This window comes from Dendrobates tinctorius, unplaced genomic scaffold (assembly GCF_039654945.1).
Source record: "Dendrobates tinctorius isolate UK_male_01 unplaced genomic scaffold, ASM3965494v1 ptg000126l, whole genome shotgun sequence".
Taxonomy (NCBI): domain Eukaryota; kingdom Metazoa; phylum Chordata; class Amphibia; order Anura; family Dendrobatidae; genus Dendrobates; species Dendrobates tinctorius.
The window spans coordinates 21,605,927-21,629,937 of record NW_027361794.1 but is presented as its reverse complement, the minus strand read 5'-3'; the positions used below and the strand labels follow the sequence as shown (position 1 = coordinate 21,629,937).

General features: G+C 43.1%; 3 protein-coding genes across 4 annotated transcripts in view; all 3 read right to left on the bottom strand.

Annotated features, from left to right (window-relative positions):
• Positions 1-24,011, bottom strand: part of LOC141047089 (uncharacterized) — a 559,273-nt gene that overhangs the window by 384,893 nt on the left and 150,369 nt on the right. The gene's annotated exons all lie outside the window — the stretch shown is intronic.
• LOC141047093 (uncharacterized) overlaps positions 1-24,011 on the bottom strand; it is a 300,636-nt gene that overhangs the window by 127,206 nt on the left and 149,419 nt on the right. The window lies entirely within an intron of this gene.
• The window catches only part of LOC141047092 (uncharacterized), a 38,422-nt gene continuing 27,628 nt past the window's right edge, over positions 13,218-24,011 (bottom strand). Inside the window, exon 6 of the mRNA XM_073542056.1 lies at positions 13,218-14,296. Coding sequence (XP_073398157.1) covers positions 13,275-14,296 — 1,022 coding nt within the window. The 3' untranslated portion in view covers positions 13,218-13,274. The remainder of the gene's footprint in view (positions 14,297-24,011) is intronic.

Genomic DNA, 24,011 nt, shown 5'->3' with positions numbered 1-24,011 from the left:
TTGCTTGTTTGCTTCCCGTGTATGATCCGGTCTGTTCCCTCACTCTGTACTCCGTCTCTCGTTTTGGTACTATTGTCTTTTCTGGTTCTGACCTCCTGGCTTGGCTATCGTTACTCCGCTACCATTTGCCCCTATTGTACCGTCTAATGCCCGTTCTGGTTTTATGATCTATTGCTACGTCCTGACTATCCATTCTGTCTAACCCTTTGGTACTGTATTGCTATCTCGTGCTTTGACCCGGCTTGATCTGTTTTCTGTCTCTGTTTATGCCCCTTGATAACCATTGCCTTGTAGTTACCTTTCTAGGAGTTTCCCTGCAGCTCCTGGCTCTGTGGAGCTGAGGCCACGCCCCCAGCAGTCACATGCTTCAGGTCCTGTGAGCTTGGAGCATGCATCGTCACCACTGAAGCCCCGCTCTGCAGGTATCTTTGTGCACAGTCTTTGTACTCAGGACACGTGCACTGGCTCAGCGAGCAAGTGTAGTGCGGTGTTCCTGACATTATAGCTGACCATTTCAGTTTTTTTTTTTTCCTCTGAAGAGAAAAACAAAAAAAAAAGTGTGTTATCCTCATGGATCCCATACAAGCTTTGGCTGATCAGGTCAAGCACCTGACCCAAATGTTCCACAAACTTAATGTGGAACAACGCACGATGGCCCATACCCAGCAACAGTTGGTGGATACTGTGCAGGGGGCTGTCGCTGCAGGGGCTCCTAGTGCTGGGGATAGAGATGTGTCATTGGCATCCCCCGAATCTCCAGTCAAATTGCCAGACCCTTTCTCAGGTGATAAAAGGGAGTTCAGGTCATTCAGAGAAGGATGCAAGCTTTTTTTTCTCTGAGGCCCCGCTCCTCCGGGGATGAGTTCCAGAAGGTGGGGGTCATCATTTCCCTACTTTGGGGGGCTCCACAGGCGTGGGCTTTCTCTCTCTCATCCTCTGCTCCTGAACGTATGTCTGTGAATTTGTTCTTTGAGGCTCTGAGGCACATTTATGATGAGCCTGATAGAGTGCGTCTAGCAGAGGATATGTTGGTGAGTGTGACACAGGGGAGGCACTCTGATGAATGGTTCTGCTCTGAGTTCAGACGCTGGGCAGCGGAGGTCTCCTGGGATGATGCTGCCCTCCGGGGTTTGCTCTGTAGAGGCCTGTCCGAACGTTTGAAAGATGCCCTAGACCTTCATCCTCCACCGGATTCTTTGGAGGACGCTATGATCCAGGCTGTCCGCATGGATCGTAGGCTGCGGGCAAGAGGGGTCATGCTGCAGGGGACCCCTTTATTCTCCAATCTGAGAGACTCTGCATCTAGTCCTGAGCCCATGGAGGTTGGTGCCATGTCATTGGAGGAAAAAGAGAGGAGACGCTGTAGAAACAACCAATTGTGCTTTTACTGTGGATCCATTGGACATTGGAGAAGGAACTGTCCTTCTTGCCCTTCTTCAGTGAAGCCGTCAGGAAAACGACTGAGTCTGGGTAACAATCGAGGAGGTTTCCCAGACTCCCAGGTACCCTTTTCCTCACTTACTAAAATTCTGCTTCCGGTGGAACTAGAACTTACAGGCGGTCCGGTTGTGACTACCGCCTTTGTTGACTGTGGTTCTTCTATTAATCTGATCGATGCCAAAGGTGTGACTTTTCATAAGATAGGGACAGTCAGGTTAAAAGATCCTGTTAAAATTGTGGCAATTGATTCTTCTCCTATCTCCCAGGAGGGAAATTGTTTCATGACTGATAACTTTTCGCTGAAAGTGGGTTCCACTCATGTGGAAAAATTAAGGTGTTTTGTTCTAAATAATCTGCCGGTGAGACTGGTACTGGGTATGCCTTGGCTTCAATGTCACAATCCTAGTATTGACTGGGTCACGGGGGAGATCATTCAGTGGGGTTGTATGGCTAACGGTCTATGTTGTAACTTGACAACTCTTGCCACCCCAGTAAAATCTGTGTCAGTGTCGTCTGTCGATCTGGATGGTATTCCGGAGTACCTGAAAGATTTTGAAGACGTATTTTCTGAAGGTGAGGCTGAGGCGCTACCACCACATAGACCCCTTGATTATGCCTTTAATCTAGTCCCTGGAGCCAAGTTACCCAAGGCTCGCCTGTTCAATTTGTCCGGGCCCGAATGTCTAGCCATGAAGGAGTACATTACCGAGAGTCTCTGAAAAGGGCATATTAGGCCTTCTGTTTCTCCTGTGGCGGCGGGCTTCTTTTTTGTTAAGAAAAAAGATGGTGGTTTGCGGCCATGCCTTGACTTTCGGGAATTAAACAAAATTACTGTGAAAAATACATACCCTCTCCCCTTAATTCCTGATCTATGTAACCAACTCACCGGGGCCAAGTAGTTCTCTAAACTGGATTTACGTGGGGCATACAACCTTATAAGAATCCGGGAAGGGGACAAATGGAAAACAACATTCCTGACGACTGAAGGGCTGTTCGAAAACTTGGTTATGCCCTTTGGTCTCACCAACACTCCTGCTGTTTTTCAGAATTTTATTAATGTAATTTTCTCTGATTTAATTGGTCGTTTTGTAGTCATCTATTTGGATGACATTCTGGTGTACTTGGTGGACAGTCAATCTCACTTGCACCATTTGCGGATGGTTCTCCTGAGACTGAGGGAGAATCATTTGTATGCCAAGTTGGAAAAATGCTCATTTTTCATGCAAGAAGTATCCTTTCTGGGGTTGATTGTGTCAGGGGAGGGGTTCCACATGGATCCTAAGAAGGTCAAGGCTGTTACAGATTGGGTCCAGCCTCATGACTTGAAAGGGTTGCAACGATTTTTAGGCTTTGCTAACTTTTATAAGAAATTTATTAAGGGCTTCTCACAGGTGGTAAAGCCTCTAACGGACCTCACTCTCAAGGGAGCTGATGTAAAAAATTGGTCTGTAGCTGCAAAAAATTATTTCATGAAATTAAAAAAGTGCTTTTCTTCAGCCCCTGTATTGGTACAACCCGACCCGTCAAGACCTTTTATCGTGGAGGTTGATGCCTCGGAAGTAGGGGTGGGGGCAGTTTTGTCTCAGGGCCCTCCTACCCTTACTAATCTGAGGCCTTGCACCTTCTCTAAAAAATTTTCCTCGCCGAGAGAAATTACGATGTCGGCAATAGAGAGTTGTTGGTGGTAAAGTTGGCTTTTGAAGAATGGAGGCATTTCCTGGAGGGGGCTATTCATCCCATTACAGTCATCACTGATCACAAAAATTTGGCCTATATCGAGTCCGCCAAGAGATTGACCCCCAGACAGGCTCGGTGGGTGCTTTTTTTTCTCGATTTGTTTACCATCACATTCCGCCCGGGATCTAAAAACATCAAGGCTGATGCCTTATCCCGAAGCTTTGATTCGGCGTCCCCTCCAGAACCCCCCCTCCATTCTTCAGCCAGGAGTAGTGGTGGCCAAAATCTCATCTGAGTTACAGTGAGAGATTTTGGAGGCCCAGGCTTGGGCTCCGGGTGGTAAACCTCCGGGTAAATTGTTTGTACCGGAACGTTTCCGTCTCGGACTTATGCAGGAATTTCACGATTCTATGTTGAGTGCTCACCCTGGGATTGCAGCTACCCAGGGGGCAATTGTGAGGGGTTTCTGGTGGTCCTCTATGGTAACAGATATTAAAAAGTTTGTGACTGCATGTGGGGTGTGCGCTCATTCTAAAAGTTCTCAGGTCCGGCTGGCCGGCCAGGGAGTTGGTGCCTTTGCCAATTCCGGATAGACCATGGACACATTTGTCCTTGGATTTTATCACAAATCTTCCTCCTTCCAGGGGCAACTCGGTGATATGGGTGGTGGTGGATAGGTTTTCAAAACAAGCCCACTTTGTACCTCTCCCCGCGTTACCATCTGTTGAAACCCTGGCCCGCTTATTTATGCAGCATATAATTTGGTTGCATGGAGTGCCTATGAATGTGGTGTCTGACAGAGGGGTACAGTTTGTAGCCAGGTTCTGGAGGGCTTTTTGCAAAAAGCTGGGGATTTCGTTGTCCTTCTCCTCTGCCTACCACCCAGAGTCTAATGGACAGACTGAGCGCACGAACCAATCGTTGGAGCAGATTCTGAGATGCTTGGCCTCTTCCAGGCAGGAGGACTGGTGTGAGGTATTGCCCATGGCAGAGTTAGCATTCAACGGTTGTGTGAGTCAATCTGCTGGGAAGTCTCCCTTTCAGATCAACTATGGGTTTAACCCACATTTTGGAGAGTTTTCCGGCATGGATTCAGGTTGTCCTGGAGCTGAGAGTGCGACACAACGTCTTAGAATTCTTTGTAGGGAGGTTCAGAGGAATATTTCCAAGGCCCAGGAAAACTATAAGCGGTTTGCTGACAGGAGCAGGTCAGGTCCAGCATTTGCAGTAGGGGAGGTGTGGCTATCCACCCGCAATATCAAGCTTAAGATACCATCTATAAGTTGTGGAGGTTGTTAACCCAGTAGCCTACCGACTGCAGCTGCCCACCTCCTTTAAAATTTCTGATGTCTTCCACAGGTCCCTGTTAAAACCTGTGGGGACGGTGAGAGAGGATCCCTCATCAAATGCTCTGCCAGTGCTGGTAGAGGGGCAGCTGGAGTATGAAGTAGGGCGCATTGTCGACTCCCGGTGGGTGCGCCGGAGACTCCAGTATCTGATACATTGGGAGGGGTACTCTCTGGAGGATCGGTCATGGGTTCTGGCCAGTTTGGTGCATGCCGATCGTCTGGTGCGGGCTTTCCACACCAGGTACCCAGACAAGCCTGGGGGTCCAGTGGCCCCCGGTTAAGAGGGGGGTACTGTCATGGTTTGAACAGGGTTCTTGCCCTGCACTCACAGGGTTAAGTGTTAGTAGCCTCTTTCTGGATCTGGGAGGGGTATTTATACTCACTCTTTACCAGGGTTCTCTGTCAGCTATACTGTTGTTCTGGTGTGTCTGACCCCTGGTGTGCGTGTATTCTACGTTGCTTGTTTGCTTCCCATGTATGGTCCGGTCTGTTCCCTCACTCTGTACTCCGTCTCTTGTCTTGGTACTATTGTCTTTTCTGGTTCTGACCTCATGGCTTGGCTATCGTTACAGTTTGTCCCTATTGTACCGTCTATTGCCCATTCTGGTTTTCTGATCTATTGCTACTTCCTGACTATACATTCTGTCTAACCCTTTGGCACTGTATTGCTATCTTGTGCTTTGACCCGGCTTGATCTGGTTTATGACTGTGTCTATACCCCTTGGTAACATTGCCCTGTAGTTACCTTTCTAGGAGTTTCCCTGCAGCTCCTGGCTCTGTGGAGCTGAGGTCACGCCCCTAGCAGTCACATGCTTCAGGTCCTGTTAGCTTGGAGCATGCATCGTCACCACTGAGACCCCGCTCCGCAGGTATCTTTGTGCACAGTCTTTGTACTCAGGACACGCACACTGGCTCAGTGAACAAGTGCAGTGCGGTGTTCCTGACAAATAGAAGTTGTGACCACTTTATTCCCACCTAAGACTCGAAGACACAGCAGCACCGTGTGTAAGCCAGGACATGATTGCATGGAGTCCCCGAAGCAGGCTAAAGCTGCCTGTCATGCGAGTGGAGTTATAAGTAACAAGAAGGAGGAACTTGAGTGTAATTCAGAACAAGTACTTCAGATTAGCGCTAGAAAGGAGACGTTGAGAACAGGCACACAAAAGGGAGTGCTGGAAGCGTTAATTCCATCTGCCTGGGAGTTGGCTGAACCCCTGATCTGGAGACCGCGGCACTGAGGCGGGCACCTGTCTGTGCTAGAAACGTGAGTAAAAGCATTGGAACTGCACTCAGCTGTGTCATTGCCTTATTCCTGCACCAACCTACTCAGCACATCTCTGTGCCTAACACTACACCATCTACCTCAACATCTGCTACTACTGCCCTGGGAATACAGCTCTACCTGTGGAGAGCTATTCCATCTTTGCTGCCTTATACCACCTGTCCCAGAGGATCTGCACCGCAGCATCAGCTGAACACCTTCCTTGCCGAGTACCACAGGTGGCGTCACGAATTATCTACATATAAACTTTATTCAGCTTCATTCCACCTATTTTACATGGACAACCAGGGCCACGGACCGGGTCACCACCACCACAACACTTCCCCTTTAAGACGCTGGCCCAGTACCGAGTGAGCCCAACACCTGCCCTGGGGGTGATCCACCAGGAGCGGTCACAGACCACTCCTGGCACATTAACTCCTGAAATTCTGCCCCTCTTCCTTTGGATCAGAGACCCCATGGCATAACGTGGGGTACCGATCCTTGCAATGGTGACCTGATCGCTGCCATGGTGACCCAATGTCATCATGATATCTGGGTCAACAAAGCTAGGAAACTTGCTGATCATGCTGATCATGCGCAGTGCATGATCGGCAAGTCTCTGTGTCAGTGCAGCGCTGACAGCTTCTATGGCATGCAGATGCTGCTTCATCTGCATGCTATAGAAGCTATCAGCCTGCAAAAAATGATTGTCCCATAGTGGGACAAAGTAAAAAAGTTAGCAAAAAGTAAAAAAAAATTTAAATTGTGAAAATATTTTTTTTAAAAATAATTATTAAACTCTTAAAAGAAGATAAATCATCACGCAATGTTGCAAAAGATGTTGGTTGGTCACAGTCAGCTGTGTGTAAAATCTGGACCAAATACAAACAACATGGGAAGGTTGTCAAAGGCAAACATACTGGTAGACCAAGGAAGACATCAGTCCGGAAACTTAAAACAATATGTCTACAAAACAGGAAATGTACAACAAAACAAATGAGTAACGAATGGGAAGAAACTGGAGTCAACGTCTGTGACTGAACTGTACGAAACCGCCTAAAGGAAATGGGATTTATATACAGAAAAGCTAAAAGACAGCCATCATTAACACCTAAACAGAAAAAAAAACAAGGTTAAAATGGGCTAAGGAAAAGCAATCGTGGACTTTGGATGACTGGATGAAAGTCATATTCAGTGATGAATTGCGAATCTGCATTGGGCAAGGGGATGATGCTGGAACTTTTGTTTGGTGCCATTCCAATGAGATTTATAAAGATGTCTGCCTCAAGAGAACATGCAAATTTCCACAGTCATTGATGATATGGGGCTGCATATCAGGTAAAGGCACTTGTGCATCTTCAATAAATGCACAAGTTTATGTTGATATTTTGGACACTTTTTTATCCCATCAATTGAAAGGATGTTTGGGGATGATGAAATCATTTTTCAAGATGATAATGCATCCTGCCATAGAGCAAAAACTGTGCAAACATTCCTTGAACAAAGACACATAAGGTCACTGTCATGGCCTGCAAATAGTCTGGATCTCAATCCAATTAAAAATCTTTGGTGGAAGTTGAAGAAAATGGTCCATGACAAGGCTCCAACATGCAAAGCTGATCTGGCAACAGCAATCAGAGAAAGTTGGAGCCAGATTGATGAAGAGTGCTGTTTGACCCTCATTAAGTCCATGCCTCAGAGACTGCAAGCTGTTATAAAAGCCAGAGGTGATGCAACAAAATACTAGTGATGTGTTGGAGTGTTTTTTTGTTTGTTTGTTTTTCATGATTGCATAATTTTTTCCCACAGAATTGAGTGATTCCATAATTTTTTCCCTCTGCATGTTCTAAAGAACTAACCATTACTGACTACCACATTTTTTGATCTTGATTTCTTTTAGTGTTTCTTAAAGCCAGAAAGTTGCCATTTGAAATGACTTTAGTTTTGTGCCATGTCTGTGATCTGCTTTTTTTCTACAAAATTAAACAACTGAATGAACATTCTCCAAGGCCGGTGATTCCAGAATTTTTGCCAGGGGTTGTAGTTTATCCCCATCTGAGTTAGTTTTGACTGTCAAAAAAATATGATTTTCCTGTAATTAATTTCTCACACTCAAGGTATGATAATGACTTCTTTCTGTGTGGAATTTTTGATGTTTAAAAGAGTGGTCCACTACTTAACACCTTAACGTCCATTGACGGGGATAGCCCATCATGGCAGGATGTAACTTCCCGCACCATGAAATTATCCCCGTAATGCCTTTAAACTACCACTGCATGTAAACACGCAGTGGTAGTTCAATGCGAACAGCTGTCATAGACAGCTGAGAGGTACAGCAAGGGGTGCAGGGACCCTTGCAGTCAGTCCCTGCACCCCAAGCGCTGTGATTGGCTAGTCAGTCTGACTGACCAAACACAGCAGCGATCAGGCAGGAGATGCTGAAATTTCAGCATCTCCTGCTCGATCAGTGCAGCTCAGCACTGCAGTGGTTGAGCTTCTGCACTGACAGCCAGGAGTGGCACCCCCCACCGCCCCTGGCTGTTAACCCCCCCGAGTGCTGCGATCGAGCATGATCACAGCGTTCAGGGGGGAGGCAGAGGGTAGGGGGCTCCCTCTGCCTCAGGTTGTAATCACGGGGCCCGACCTGTGCCATGATGACCCAGTGGTTGTCATGACAACCTCCGTTTCATTCAGCCACGGAAAGCTGCTGAGACCATGCTGACAGCATGGTCTCAGCAGCTTTCTCCATAGAGTATAATACATTGCAATGCTGGAGCATTGCAATGTATTACACCTGAAATGAAAGTGAAAGTCCCACAAAGGGAGTAGGTAAAAAAAACCATTTTTTTAAAAAATGAAAAAAAAATAAAATAAAAAATAATTTTAAAAGATTCCCTAAAAAATACACATTTTTATGTAACATAAAATTAAAAAAATACACGTTTTGTATCGCTGCGTCCGTAAAAATCCCATCTATAACAGTGTCGCCCTAGTTAACCCCTTCAGTGAAAGCCATAAAAAAAAACAAAAAAGTAGCAAATTATACTTTTTCCAAGCGGTATCATCATACCGCTTGGAAAAAGTGCAATAACGCGCGATCAAAAAGACGGATATAATAAATATGGTACCGCTGAAAACGACATCTTGTCCCGCAAAAAACAAGATGCCATCCAACTCCATCAGCGGAAAAATAAAAAAGTTATAGCTCTCAGAATAACGTGATGCAAAAATAATTTTTCTAGTTTTTATTGCGTTTAAAACGCCAAAACATAAAAAAAGATATAAATGAGGTATCGCTGTAATCGTAGTGACCGAAAGAATAAAGCTGCCAAACTAATTTTACCACACGTGGAATGGAGAAAAAAAAATTCCTGAATTGCTGGTTTTTGTTCATTCTGTGTTCACAAAAATTGGAATAGAAAGCGATCAAGAAATGTTATGTGCCCGAAAATGGTACCAATAAAAACATCAGCCCGTCCCGCAAAAATCAAGCCTGCACATGTCGGACGAAATATGGAAAAATTATAGCTCATTAAAGATCATTTTTGTGGGGAAAAAAATATTTTTTTTTATTTTCACGGTTCTACGTTATAAACTTCTATGAAGCACTTGGGGGTTCAAAGTGCTCACCACACATCTAGATAAGTTCTTTGGGGAGTCTAGTTTCCAAAGTGGGGTCACTTATGGGGGGTTTCCACTGTTTTGGCACATCAGGGGCTCTCCAAATGCGACATGGCGTCCGATCTCAATTCCAACCAAAAAAGTCAAATGGCGCTGCTTCCCTTCCGAGCTCTGCCATGCGCCCAAATAGTGGTTTACCCCTACATATCACATATGGGGTATCAGCATACTCAGGACAAATTGCACAATAACTTTTGGGGTACTGTTACTCTTGGGAAAAAGATCATAGTGCTCATCACACATTTACACAAGTTCCTTGGGGGGTCTAGTTTCCAAAAAAGGGGTCACTTATGGGGGGTTTCCACTGTTTAGGTACATCAGGGGCTCTCCTAATGCGACAAGGCGTCCGCTCTCGATTCCAGCAAATTTGACATTCAAAATCTCAGATGATGCTCCCTCCCTTCTGAGCACTGCCGTGCGCCTAAAGATTGGTTTTCCTCCACAAATGGGGTATCAGTGTACTCATGAGAAATTGCACAACAAATAGTGGTTCATTTTCTCCTGATACCCTTGACAAAATAAAAAAAATTGTGTCCGAAGAAAAATTTTGGGGAAAAAAAGTTAAATGTTCATTTTTTAACTCCTCATGGCTTCGATTCTTGAGAAGTATCTAAAGGGTTTATAAACTTCTTGAATGTGGTTTTGAACACCTTGAGGGGTGCAGTTTTTAGAATGGTGTCACTTTTGGGTATTTTCTGTCATATAGTCCCCTCAAAGTGACTTCAAATGTGAGGTGGTCCCTAAAAAAAATAGTTTTGTAAATTTTGCTGGAGAAATCAGAAATCGCTGGTCATTTTTAAACCTTATAAATTCCTAACAAAAAAAATTTTGTTTCCAAAATTGTGCTGATGTAAAGTAGACATGTGGGAAATGTTATTTATTAACTATTTTTGTGACATATCTCTCTGATTTAAGGGCATAAAAATTAAAAGTTTGAAAATTGCTAAATTTTAAACATTTTCGCCATATTTCCATTTTTTTTCATAAATAAACGCAAGTCATATTGAAGAAATTTTACGACTACCATGAAGTACAATATGTCATGAAAAAACAGTGTCAGAATCAGCTGAATCCGTTGTAGCGTTCCAGAATTATAACCACATAAAGTGACAGTGGTCCGATTTCAAAATTAAGGCATGGTCCTTAACCTACAAAATGCCTTGGTCCTTAAAAGGTTAAACAACCCCTTCTCATTCCTCAAGTTTGGTCCTGTTAAAATAAAAACACTTATACAAACCTCCCATGCCGGCACCGTTTCAGCAGTGTTGGCACTTGGGTCTCTTTTGAGGCTTTTACCTCATGTGAGCCCTGTTCAATCAGCGCTGGTGTCACTGTCCCAATTTTCGGAGAAATCGAGAATCATCAGGAAGTCAGAGAGCAGCCGCAGCCCTGACTTCCTGATCATGTTTAAGGCTACGTGCACACGCTGCGGAATGGGATGCGGATTTGGCCACGCGGATTTTGTAAAATCCGCAGGTAAATCTGCAGGTCAAAAGACCTGCGGATTATCCTGCGGTTTGGCCCTGCGGTTTCACCATCTTCACAATGGTGGAGATAGGAATCCGCAGAAAGAATGGACATGTCAATTCTTTCTGCGGTTTCAAAACCGCTGAAAAATCCGCACCATCTGCACTGCGTTTTTTTATTCCCATAGGGAATAATGGTACTGTACACCACAGCAAAAACTGCTGCGGACCCACAGCGGCCAAATCCGCTGTGGAACCGCAGCAGAATCCGCGGCGTGTGCACACACCCTAATACATCCGAAGGAACAGTGAAGCTGCTGCTGATTGGGCGCAGGGCTCGTGTGATGTGACACACTAACATAAGCCCCAGGACAGTGAGTCTCAACACCACTGAAGTGGAGCCGGCACGCCAGCGGAGTATGAGTGTTTTTATTTTAGTAAGGCCAAACATGAGGAATGAGTTCACTAACAAAAATAATTACAGCTCTGGCAAAAATGAAGAGACCACCACATCAAATCCCTGTCATGTGCAGCCCATTCTCCAGACCTGAACCCCATTGGAAACCTCTGGAATATAAGCAAGAGGATGATGGATAGTCACAAGCCATCAAAGAACTGCTTAAATTTTTGCGCCAGGAGCAGTGTGAAAGACTGGTGGAAAGCATGCCAAGACGCATGAATGCTGTGATTAACAATCCTGGCTATTCCACAAAATATTGATTTCTGAACTCTTCCTGAGTTAAAACATTAGTATTGTTGTTTCTAAATGATTATGAACTTGTTTTCTTTGCATTATTTGAGGTCTGCAAGCACTGCATTTTTTTTCTAATTTTGACCATTTCTCATTTTCAGAATAAAAATACAAAATTTATTGATTGGAAATTCGGAGACATGTTGTCAGAAGTTTATAGAATAAAAACAATTTAAATTTTACTCAAAAATTTACCTATAAAGAGAAAAATCAGACACATTGAACATTTTAAAGTGGTCTCTTAATTTTTGCCAGAGCTGTATGTATAAAATTATCCCTCAATTAGAAGATTCACTGAAACGAGGATAAGACTAAACTTTATTAATTCCAAATGTAAAACTATGCCCATAATTCACCCCTGAAGGTTAGTCAGAAGGTGACTAAAGGAAAAAACATATACCCCACATCTCAGTATATAGGGTGAGGTGATGTATACACACTCACTCTCCAAGCCTCTCATTCCTACGGGTTTCGTTGTCCTCACCAAAGGCGACTCATCAGGAGACTTTATTTAATATTGACCTACATTCAAGTGAGACTAGAGGAAAAAACCCCTAAAATCATGTATCGTGTTATCCAAAAACAGTCAGAAAACTGGCCACATATTGGCAGATCCCTGACTTCACACTACATACTTTCATTATAAGCCACTCCAGTGTCAGGAATAGAAAATATGTGAAAATACAGTATATACCGCTCAGGGAACATTTAACTTCCAGAGATCATTTCCATAATCATACTAAATAATGGCACAGATCTCCCAGACATTATGGCTGCACATATCCCTAGTCTTTATAACGATATTGCACTCATTCCCTGACAGACCGCAGCATGGCCATTAGTTAGAAGCTGCTAATGATCTTTGGAGCAGGTAAGTTTTCCCTGAGTGGTATATATTGGGCCGTCTGAAAACTGAGTTTACTCTAGGACAATTTTTCGACACTACTAATTGACAGCTGTTATTATACCAAACTAGGGCAGTCCCTATAGGAGGAAAAACACAATAATTATACGGGTTTTCACATACTTTCTATTCCTGACTGACCGCCACTGGAGTGGCTTATAAACTTACGAAGTATATAGTTTGAAGTCTGGGATCTGCCAATATGTGGCTAGTTTTTTGACTGTTTTGGATAACACGATACATGATTTTAGGGGTTTTTTCCTCTAGTCTCACTTGAATATAGGTCAATATTAAATAAAGTCTCCTGATGAGTCACCTTTTGGTGAGGATGACAAAACCAGGAGAAATGAAAGGCTTGGAGAGTGAGTGTGTATACGTCACCTCACCCTATATACTGAGATGTGGGGCATATGTTTTTTCTATTAGTCACCTTCAGAGGGTGAATTATGGGTATAGTTTTACATTTGGAATTAATAAAGTTTAGTGTTGTCCTCTAATCAGTGATTCTTCTAACTGAGGGATAACTTTATATATATAGCGCTGGCAAAAATTAAGAGACCACTTTTTAGTTTTAATTTTATCCTTTTGTCAGCAAATGTGAATGACGAGAGACAATCCTTTTAAGAAGATCCAATTTTGGTTAAAACGATTCCAACATTATGAACATAAAAAAAGGCTTCTCCCCTTTGTGACACCTCTGATGTTTATTTACAGTTGAATTCCAAGTAAAATAATTCCCACATTAAGAAAATGAAAAAGGCTTCTCCTCTGTGTGACTGCTCTGATGTCTAAAAAGAACCGTTTTCTGGTTAAAACATTTCCCACATTCTGAACAGGAAAAAGGCTTCTCCCCTGTGTGAGTTCTCTGGTGCTTAACAAAATTTGATTGATTGTTAAAACATTTCCCACATTCTAAACAGGAAAAAGGCTTCTCCCCTGTGTGGATTCTCTGGTGCTTAACCAAATCTGATTTCTGTTTAAAACATTTCCCACATTCTGAACATGAAAAAGGCTTTTCATCTTTGTGAGTTCTCTGGTGACTAACAAGAAGCTCTTTTCGGTTAAAACATTTCCCACATTTTGAACAGGAAAAAGGCTTCTCCCCCGTGTGACTGCTCTGATGTCTATCAAGATGCGCTTTTGTGTTAAAACATTTCCCACATTCTGAACAGGAAAAAGGCTTCTCCCCAGTGTGAGTTATTTGGTGTGTAAGAAGACTCCATTTCTGGTTAAAACATTTCCCACATTCTGAACATGAAAAAGGCTTCTCCCCTGTGTGAATTCTCTGGTGTGTAACAAAATGTGACTTCTGTACAAAATGTTTCCCACATTCTAAACAGGAAAAAGGCTTCTCCCCTGTGTGAGTTCTCTGGTGACTAACAAGATCTGATTTCCATTTAAAACATTTCCCACATTCTGAACAGGAAAAAGGCTTCTCCCCTGTGTGAGTTCTCTGGTGACGAACAAGATCTGATTTCCATGTAAAATATTTCCCACATTCTGAACATGAAAATGACTTCTTTGCTTTAGGAGCAGTTTGTTTTTTAATGCCTCTTTCGTGACTTGGATTTTCTTTAGTAGTCGGTATTGAATCAGAAGATGGGACCTGTTTCATAGGATCAAATGACAGATCTTCGCTGTGAATGGATGAAGGTATATCTGGAGTAATAGCATTCACTTCATTTGTATCTTGTAGGATCTCAAGATCATCAGGTTTAAAAACTGAAGATGTCAGCTGTCCCTCTGATCTCCTGGTACAGTCATCTGCTAAGATAAAAAACAATTGTAATTTTTTAATAAAATATCCTTGAGTTTTATATTTTTGAACATTTCTACTTAAGCTGTCCATAAAAATAGCAAGCTATGTATAAAACTTTAATTATTTACCAAGACAATGACAGTTCACAATCTAATTGAAAACTTTGTTGGATGAACCAGTAGTGCATGGTGTTCAACTGTTTGTTCATTCTGCCTCCAAAATATCAAATAAAAAGAAACCAGACTCTTGGAGCTCCTGGGACCCTGTTTATAATCTGGCCATTATCTGGCTTTTGGAGCCTCATCTAAATAACATCCGGACCCAGTTGTGCACCTGGAGACTATATTCCCGAGTATCAGCGCTCCCCTGACCCATCAGGGCATATTTGGAGGCGAATGGAGACTGGGGCCTACACGTGGGCCTGAGGCCTGCTGGAGCCGCACTACCCTTACAGTCACGCCTGCCCCTGCTCGTCCTCCGCCTCCTGCGGTGACTCCATGACAGGAATACCAGGCGCTTACCATCCCCGGTCCCTGCCCGAGGTACTGTGATGATCGAATCTGAGGCGGCTGGTGATTTCTGAAGAGCGCGGTGCTGCGGCCTACACTTCCGGCGGAGCCACGGTCTAAAGTTGCGGGCCGGACGAAGAAGGAGACCAGGAGCGTGGCATAGCTAAAGAACAGGAAGGTGAAAAGGTGCCATTGGTGGGGGAGAGACTGTCTTGGGAGCAGCGCTGCTTCTAGGGGGAGAGGGAGAAGAAGGGAAGCAGAGGAGAATACTGCGGTGCGTGGGGATCACTGCCTGGGGAACTGGAGCTGGTGAAGGGCTGGAAGGCGATAGTGGCCTGAAGCTGGATCCAGACCCCCTCTGCCCCTCTGGAGACCTGGACCGCTGGTGGCGGGAAAAGAGCTCAGCGACGGTAATCATATTGGATCTCATCTGAGACTGTGCCACTGAAACACCGCAGGCTGAAGTATATTCAACTGTTTTCCCCCTCTCCTTTCCCTTTTGGCTTGGACATGTACCCTGATGCTGGCTAAGGCCATTGGATTCATTGTTTAATTATATGCAGCGTTCTCCTGCCACTTAGTGCCCCTTCTGGAAACTATGCCTGTTGCACATATTTTTCATAATTGAATTCAATAGAGAAATGACTTTGTAGGTCTTCTTGTTTTCTCTTCTATTAAAGTCCGAGCCACCACCATTATCTCCTGACCATATACGAGATTTCTCCTTATAATATATACACATCTTCGAGACGGCATCAGCTGCTGATAAGCTTAAGTCATATGCTAGGGGCAATAATTCAACGACCATGCAGAGATCTGCAAATGGATCAGCTCAGGGTGAGGTATCAGTGTCACAAGAAATGGAGTATGGATACAGAACCCACCCTGAAACAAGTATCTGCACAACTGATGAGTGCCATCTAGGGCAGTACAGCCTCCCTGACAGGGAAAATTGAGGAGGTTAAGACAGATCTGGGACTTCTCCATAATTATATGTCAAATTTGGGGGACAAAATCCGACAGGCGGAGGATAGAATCTCGAGTCTTGAGGACCAAACAGCACCTTTGCCTGAGCGTATTAGAGTATTGGAACAAAAAAATGGAGTTGTGCGTACAAAAGCATGACGACCTTGAGAACAGACTGAAGCAAAATAATATCCGCATTGTTGGATTGCCGGAAAGGGCTGAAGGAAATAACTCGAGTGATTTTGTGGAAAGATGGATCCGTACTGTTTCCAGACGCCACCTTTTCTGCTGCTTACGTGGTGGAGAGGGCGCACCGGGTACCTGGGAAACCGAATCCCCCTGGAGCCCCCCCCTAGACCCCTGCTGGCCAAATTTCTTAACTGGAGGGACAGAGACTATATCCTGCAACTGGTACGAAAGGCTCAAATAATTAAACATGACAACACTACTGTGATGTTGTTCCCAGATTTCTCAGCAGATTTGCAGAAGCGAAGAGCCTCATTTACATCGGTCAAGAAACATCTTAAAAGTGCTAATGCAATGTATTCAATGGCATACCCTGCCAGGCTTAGGATCGTGGATGGTGAGAGAGTAATTTTCTTTCAGAGCCCAGCGGAGGCGGAAGAGTGGATCTCCAAGTGAGAAAGACTCCATAAGCAGTAATGATAATATGTCAATATAATGACCTACATGTGTTTCTGAACTAAGCTACTACAATGGTTAATGATTACATTTCTAATACTATTTGTTCCTATATGACTTTGCCAGAAATAGTAAGGATAATACATGTTAATATGGTGACCTATATGGGTGCCTTAACTGAGTTACTATAATGGCTGATAACTATATATCTAATTCTACAAAGGTTAATTACTACATTTCTAATATTATTTGTTCCTATATGACTGCCAGTAGTAGTGAGAATAATACATGTTAATGTGGTGACCTATGTGGGTGCCTTAACTGAGTTACTACAGTGGCTAAGGATTACATCTCTAATACTATTTGCTACTATAAGATTTTGCCAGAGGTAGTAAGGATAATACTTGTTAATGTGGTGATCTATACAGATGCCCTGAGTTACTACAAAATGGCTGATAGCTATATTTCAAATGCTATTGCTTCATGTATAATTTAGATAAGATATTATCGTATTGGTTGGCTAATGCGGTTATATCCTTTCCACCCCCACTCCACCTGGATACTTTACCCTGATGTGACCATTTTATATAGGCACCTAGATGCCTGTTTTTCCAGGAGGGGAATGGATGCTATGAAGCTTAATGGGAGGGTGGCAGGGGCATCCAATACTGGGGCATCAGTGCTATACTCCCTGGTCCGGAAACCTAGCTACCCTTTGGGTCTAGTAAAAACTGGGTGATCGGACCAAATCCAGGGATACTCTTTTTTGAGATAAGGGGGCTGGGGGAATCAGACTTAATGATATGAATTGAATCCGGTACATTTATTATTGGTGGTTCGGATTGAGGGGAAGGGGAAATGAAGACTTTTCTTATGCCTATGCTTCAGTTCGGAGAAGTTTATGGGCATCTCTTGTTTCGTTTTGATGACCACTATTGGTCAAGAATTGTTAGTTTAATTGTTAATCTAGTTAAAAACCTGCATTGCATCTATATTTCATTGTCTGAGGATGGTCTGTATGTGATGGAGTTGAATACTCCAGGAATGAATGTTACCCTGTGTACAGATTTTCCACGAGGTCTATATGGCATCACTTAAACTCCTTTCATGGAACATTAGAGGGCTCGGGAGTGCTAGGAAGCGGAATATGGTGTTCTCACAGATACGTAAAGCGCATGCGCAGATAATATGTCTTCAGGAAACCCGCTTGACACCAGATACCATATCGAGAACAAACAAGCCCTGGATGCAATGGCAGAAACACGCCACACATACGTCCTATTCCAGGGGGGTAACTGTTATGGTACATAGATCCTTGAGATGGTCTGTCCAAAAGATTAACAAAGACCCAGAGGGTAGGTTCATTTTTATATATGCATTGATAGACATGGTGCCTTGTGTGTTAATTAATATCTACAATCCCCCACCGGCCAAATTGGATGTACTTCAACAAGCTGCAATTTTTGTGTCACAGTACCCTGATGCTAAAATGGTATGCATGGGTGATTTCAATATAGTTCTTAATACTTATTTAGATAGAATGAGAGCTGTGAGCTCTGGACCTGATGGCCACAACACAACATTGGATGCTTTTGTAAAGGAGATGGGCTGGATTGATTTATGGAGACAGCAGCACCCTCATAAGAAAGAATTCTCCTGTTATACCCCGGACATTCGTTGTTTGTCCAAAATTGATCACGCATTTGGGAATAATACTGCACTATCAGACTTGCATGTGATTGAATATCTTCCTAGGGCAATATCAGATCACACTCCATTGGTGATGTGCTTTCATCTAGGTGGCTCTGATAGATTTTAGAGATTTCGTATACACCCATTTTGGTTATCCCTTATAGGGGAACAAGATAGAGTAATAGACCAACTGGATGTCTTCATAGCAGACCATGCTGATTTCCTGGATGGACTGGTGATGTGGGACACACTTAAGGCATATTTAAAGGGATGTGTTTTTAGGTCTACGATTTCGTATATTAAAAGAGAATCCCATGTTAGGGAACAGAGACTAGCTGATGAGTGTAAGTCCCTGGAAACTGAATATATTAATAGCCCATCCGATGGTGCCTTACACAGATGGCTCGAGAAGGGGAGGGAGTATTTGATACATCTGCAGGAAAAAGCCCAGAGGAGACTCTTTTTCACTAAGCAAACCTATTTTGAGTTGGGTAACCAATCAAGTAAATTCCTAGCATACATAGTCCAACAAAATCAAATATTCCCATCTATATTATCCATTAATACAAGGGAGGGGACCCCTCTGCTCAGATCTGACCATATTGCAAACAGATTTGAAGAGTATTTTAGAGAGCTGTACACCTCCCAACTATACTGCACTACAGAAGAAATTGAAGAGTATTTGGGCCAGATAGAGTTCCCTAGACTTTCTCATGAATAACAGGCATTCCTGGACAAAGAGATCACTCTGGAGAAAATTCAGGAGGCAGTTGTAGTGAAACCTCCACCAGGGGGAGCTTGTGAGGGAAGAGAGGTTACACACTAAGAGGAGCAACCCTGGGCAACAGCACAGGTGCCACAGGTAACGAGAGAGAATAGTCAGATGAACTGAGTCAGAAACTAGCAGGAGCAGACGTACCAGAAGGAGCAGCAATACACGTAGTCAAAATACCAAGCCGAGAGTCAGAAAGCCAGAACATGAGCATGGGGTCCAAAACGTGAGACGAAATACGTGGTCGGGGTACAAGCCAGAGTGTCAGATGCCAGAGAGGGAACGTAACAGCAGAAACGAATACCAAGAGACGGGGTCAGAGATCAGTCCGGGTCATACTCGTGAATATCAGTCAAGGGCAGAATGATCACCAAGGTACAAGGGTCAGAGGCTCTAAACTGGAAGCTTGAGCTATCAATAACACTGGTCAGCTGGCTGTGAGAGACTGAAATAGCCCAGCTAGCTCCAGAACGAGGCTGAGGAGCTTAATCCCCGCATGACCAGTCCGGAGTGAAGACAGCAGAAGATAAACTCCGGACTGGACCATGACAGCAGTCATGTCTCTTTCTAAAGGAAAAACTCCAGGACTTTATTGTATGCCTATAGAACTATATAAAAAAACTGGAATCTGAACTGAGAAAGTAAGGCCTGTTTCACACTTCCGTTTTTTGTAGTCAGTCAAAATCCGCCAATTTTAGAAAAAAACGGATCTGCCAAAAAAGGGGTGAATCCTTTTTTCCCCTCATAGACTTAGTGGCGGATCTTGACTGACGGTCGTCCATCCCACCCGTTTTTTGACGGATCCGCCAAGATTTTAGCGGCTCCTGGGCGAATGAGACGGACAATGCAACTTTTTTTGCCTTGACGGTCCGCTATTTTTAAGTGCACATGCCCGGAAGCTTTACTCCGGGAGGCATTTTAACCCCTTCGCACCCGAGCCTGTTTTTGCCTTCGTGACCGGGCCAATTTTTTCAATTCTGACCAGTGTCACTTTATGAGGTCATAACTCTAGAACGCTTCAACGGATCCTACTGATTCTGACATTGTTTTCTCATGACATATTGTACTTCATGATGGTGGTAAAAAATTTTAGATATGATCTGCACTTATTTGTTAAAAAAATCAAAATTTGGCAAAAATTTAGAAAATTTTGCAATTTTCAAACTTTTAATTTTTATGCCCTTAAATCAGAGAGTGATATCGCACAAAATAGTTAATAAATAACATTTTCCACATGTCTACTTTACATCTGCACAATTTTGGAAACATAATTTTTTTTTTTAGGAAGTTATAAGGGTTAAAAGTTGACCAGCGATTTCTCATTTTTACAACAAAATTTGCAACACCATTTTTTTTAGGGACCACCTCACATTTGAAGTGAGTTTGGGGGGTCAATATGACAGAAAATACCCAAAATTGACACCATTCTAAAAACTGCACCTCTCAATGTACTCAAAACCACATTCAAGAAGTTTATTAACCCTTCAGGTGCTTCACATGAATGAATGGAATATGGAAGGAAAAAATAAACATTTTACTTTTTTTCACAAACATTTTACTTCAAAACCATTTTTTTTTATTTTCACAAGTGTAAAAAGAGAAAATGAACCACTAAATTTTTTGTGCAATTTCTCCCGAATACGCCAATACCCCATATGTGGGGCTAAACCACTGTTTGAGCACACGGCAGAGCTCAGAACAGAAGGAGTGCCGTTTGACTTTTTCAATGCAGAATTGGCTGGAATTGAGATCGGATGCCATGTCGCATTTGGAGAGCCCCTGATGTACCTAAACAGTGGAAACCCCCCACAAGTGACCCCATTTTGGAAATTAGACCCCCCAAGGAACTTATCTAGATGTGTGGTGAGCACTTTGAACCCCCAAGTGTTTCAGTAAAGTTTATAATGTAGAGGCGTGAAAATAAAAAAAAAAATTTTTTTTTCCACAAAAATGATCTTTTAGCCCCCAATTTTTATTTTCACAAGGGTAACAGGAGAAACTGGACCCTAAGAGTTGTTGTCCAATTTGTCCTGAGTACGCTGGTATGCCATATGTTGGAGAAAACTACTGTTTGGGCACACGGTGGGGCTCGGAAGGGAAGTAGTGACGTTCTGAAATGCAGACTTTGATGGAATGGTCTCTGGGTGTCATGTCGCGTTTGCAGAGCCCCTGATGTACCTAAACAGTGGAAACCCCCCACAAGTGACCCCATTTTGGAAACTAGACCCCCCAAGGAACTTATATAGATGTGTGGTGAGCACTTTGAACCCCCAAGTGTTTCAGTAAAGTTTATAATGTAGAGGCGTGAAAATAAAAAAATCATTTTTTTTCCACAAAAATGATCTTTTAGCCCCCAATTTTTATTTTCACAAGGGTAACGGGAGAAATTGGACCCTAAGAGTTGTTGTCCAATTTGTCCTGAGTCCTGAGTACGCTGGTACCCCATATGTGGGAGAAAACTACTGTTTGGGCACACGGTGGGGCTCGGAAGGGAAGTAGTGACGTTCTGAAATGCAGACTTTGATGGAATGGTCTGCGGGCATCATATTGCATTTACAGAGCCCCTGATGTACCTAAACAATGGAAACCCCCAATTTTAATTCCAACCCTAACCCCAACACACCCCTAACCCTAATCTCAGCCCTAACCATAACCCTAACCACAAACCTAACACCAACACACCCATAACCTTAATCCCAGCCCTAGCCCTAACCCTAGCCCTAGCCCTAACCCTAACCCTAGCCCCTGCATTTTTTTTTTTTACTTTTTTTTTTTTTTTGTCACAAGATCGCTGCCCTGCGATCTGACTCATAGTAACGCCACTTCACCTCTGATCATCTGTCAGTGTGAGATCAGAGGAGAAGCAGCGTTACTATGTGACAAGATCACTGCCTGGCACATAATAACGCGACTTCTCCTCTGATCTCACAATGACAGATGATCAGAGGTGAAGCAGCATTACTGTGTGACAAGATCGCTGCCTGGCACAGCTGTGCCAGGCAGCGATCAGCTGTGCCAGGCAGCGATCTAGTCACACAATAATGCTGCTTCACCTCTGATCATCTGTCAGTGTTACATCAGAGGGAGAAGCCGCGTTACAATGAGGGAGATCGCCGGGAAACAAGCAGCTTTCCCAGCGATCGCTCCCATTGGCTGCTGTGACGCTGACGTCATCGGGACCTGAACCAATCAGGTCTCGATGACGTCGGGGGTCCCAGCATGCATTGCGCACCGGGATCCCCGCGTTGGAAGGTATGTGGGGGTCCCGGGGGGCACAAAACCGCCGACAGTAGATAAACGTCGGCGCTGCACAAAGCCCAGCAAGCGCCAACGTTTATCTACTGTGGGCGGTCGTGAAGAGGTTAACCATGAAATGCCGTTCCGGAAGTGGCAAAAAATTTTCTCTCTCTCCCCCACCCAGGCTGCGGTTCCTTTAAAATGGCACCCGTTGGTGTCTCAACGGCCACGGATCTGTTCTCCGCCTTTTTCACAGATTGCAACTGACAGAAAAAAACATAAGTGTGAAACAGGCCTAAGTTAATGTGTATGCACAATGTAAGTGCATATTAACACATGAACTTTAACCAGAGAAAACAAAAATCAAAAACGTGGCGGGATGGCTTGTACATTATTTTGATCAAAATTATGTTTACTAAATACCCTTATTATTATTATTACCTTTATGCATTATTTTCAGTTTATTTTTTACTTTTTAGTTCAGGATATTTGTTTTTTGCTTTTTGTTTTCTCTGGTTAATGGTCATGTGTTAATATGGAATCTGAACTGAGAAAGTAAGTTCATGTGTATGCACAATGTAAGTGCATACTAACAAATTCAATGAAAAGATCCAGCTCACCAGAAACAGCATCCTGACATCGGAGCACGAGACCGCTGTGTCAAAGCGCTTGATTTAAAACAATGAAGAAAGGAATGTCCAGCTCCACGATGTAGTGAATACATACTAAACCCATACTAAATCCTTCATCTATAATCGGAAAAATTCGATCTTTGATTTTCAAGGAAGGATTTTCAGATAACCGTTTATAAATCATAGGATCATCTAACATTTTCTCAACCCAGTTAATATAGTCCCCTTTATTCATAAGCACAATCAATCTACCTTTATCTGAGTTTTTAATTACAAGGTTGGATTTATGTCTTTTTACATCAATTAAGGAATTTGCTTCTAAGACCTTGTGGGGGCATCACAACACATTAGCAGACCCCAATCAGAGGACAATAAAACATCCGGACTCCTAATCTATGAACTGGAGCAATATTTATGTTTCTCCCTCTCCCATAATGATAGTTCTGCTTCACGTCACTTGTCTTATCTATTGCATTTTTTCTGTGCTGTATTGTGTATAAATATGTGACTCTTCAGATTTTGTATTAGTCTATGCCTGATGAAGAGACGCGAGTAGTCTCGAAAGCTTGCAATTTGTTACCATCTTTTCAGTTAGCCATTAAAAAGGTATCAACCACTGAGGACTCTCAATTCTGAATATTTTTCTAATTACAAGGTTGTCATTTTCTCTTAGTTCTCGCAATGCTTTTCTTAAGGATGGTTTCAGATTGTTGTTGACCGCATCTATACTGTGCGTTTTTTCAGATAAATCTCTCAGATCATTTTCAACAGCACTCTGAAATCTATCCATTACTGGCCTCCTACCTTTAACTGGATAATATTTTGGATTCGGGATGTTCATATTTTTTATTGGGGAAATGAGGTTATCATTATTTGGCATATTTTCATTTTGTAAATCCTGTAGACTTATTATTGACATTTGTTCCAAGAAGGAACACTTGCTATATGCATTCTCAGAGACTTTACTAGTTTTCACAAAATTATCAGAACCTTCTTCAAAATGTAACCTTAGAGTGATATTTCTAATAAATCTATTAATGTCGCATATTGTTGAAAAAAAGAATTGTACATCTTGTCATGCATAACCTAGGATTTTGTTAAGGATTTAAATTCTGTCTGTTTCATATGTCTCTCACTTTTGGGTGTTAATTATTTTAACGGTGTGCCGACCGGACATAGTATATAAGAACTATTTGTGACAAAGCTGCTCAACAAGACTAAGAGTGCGAAGTCACCAGAAACGCCTTGAGAAGGCAAGCCTTGTTTTTCT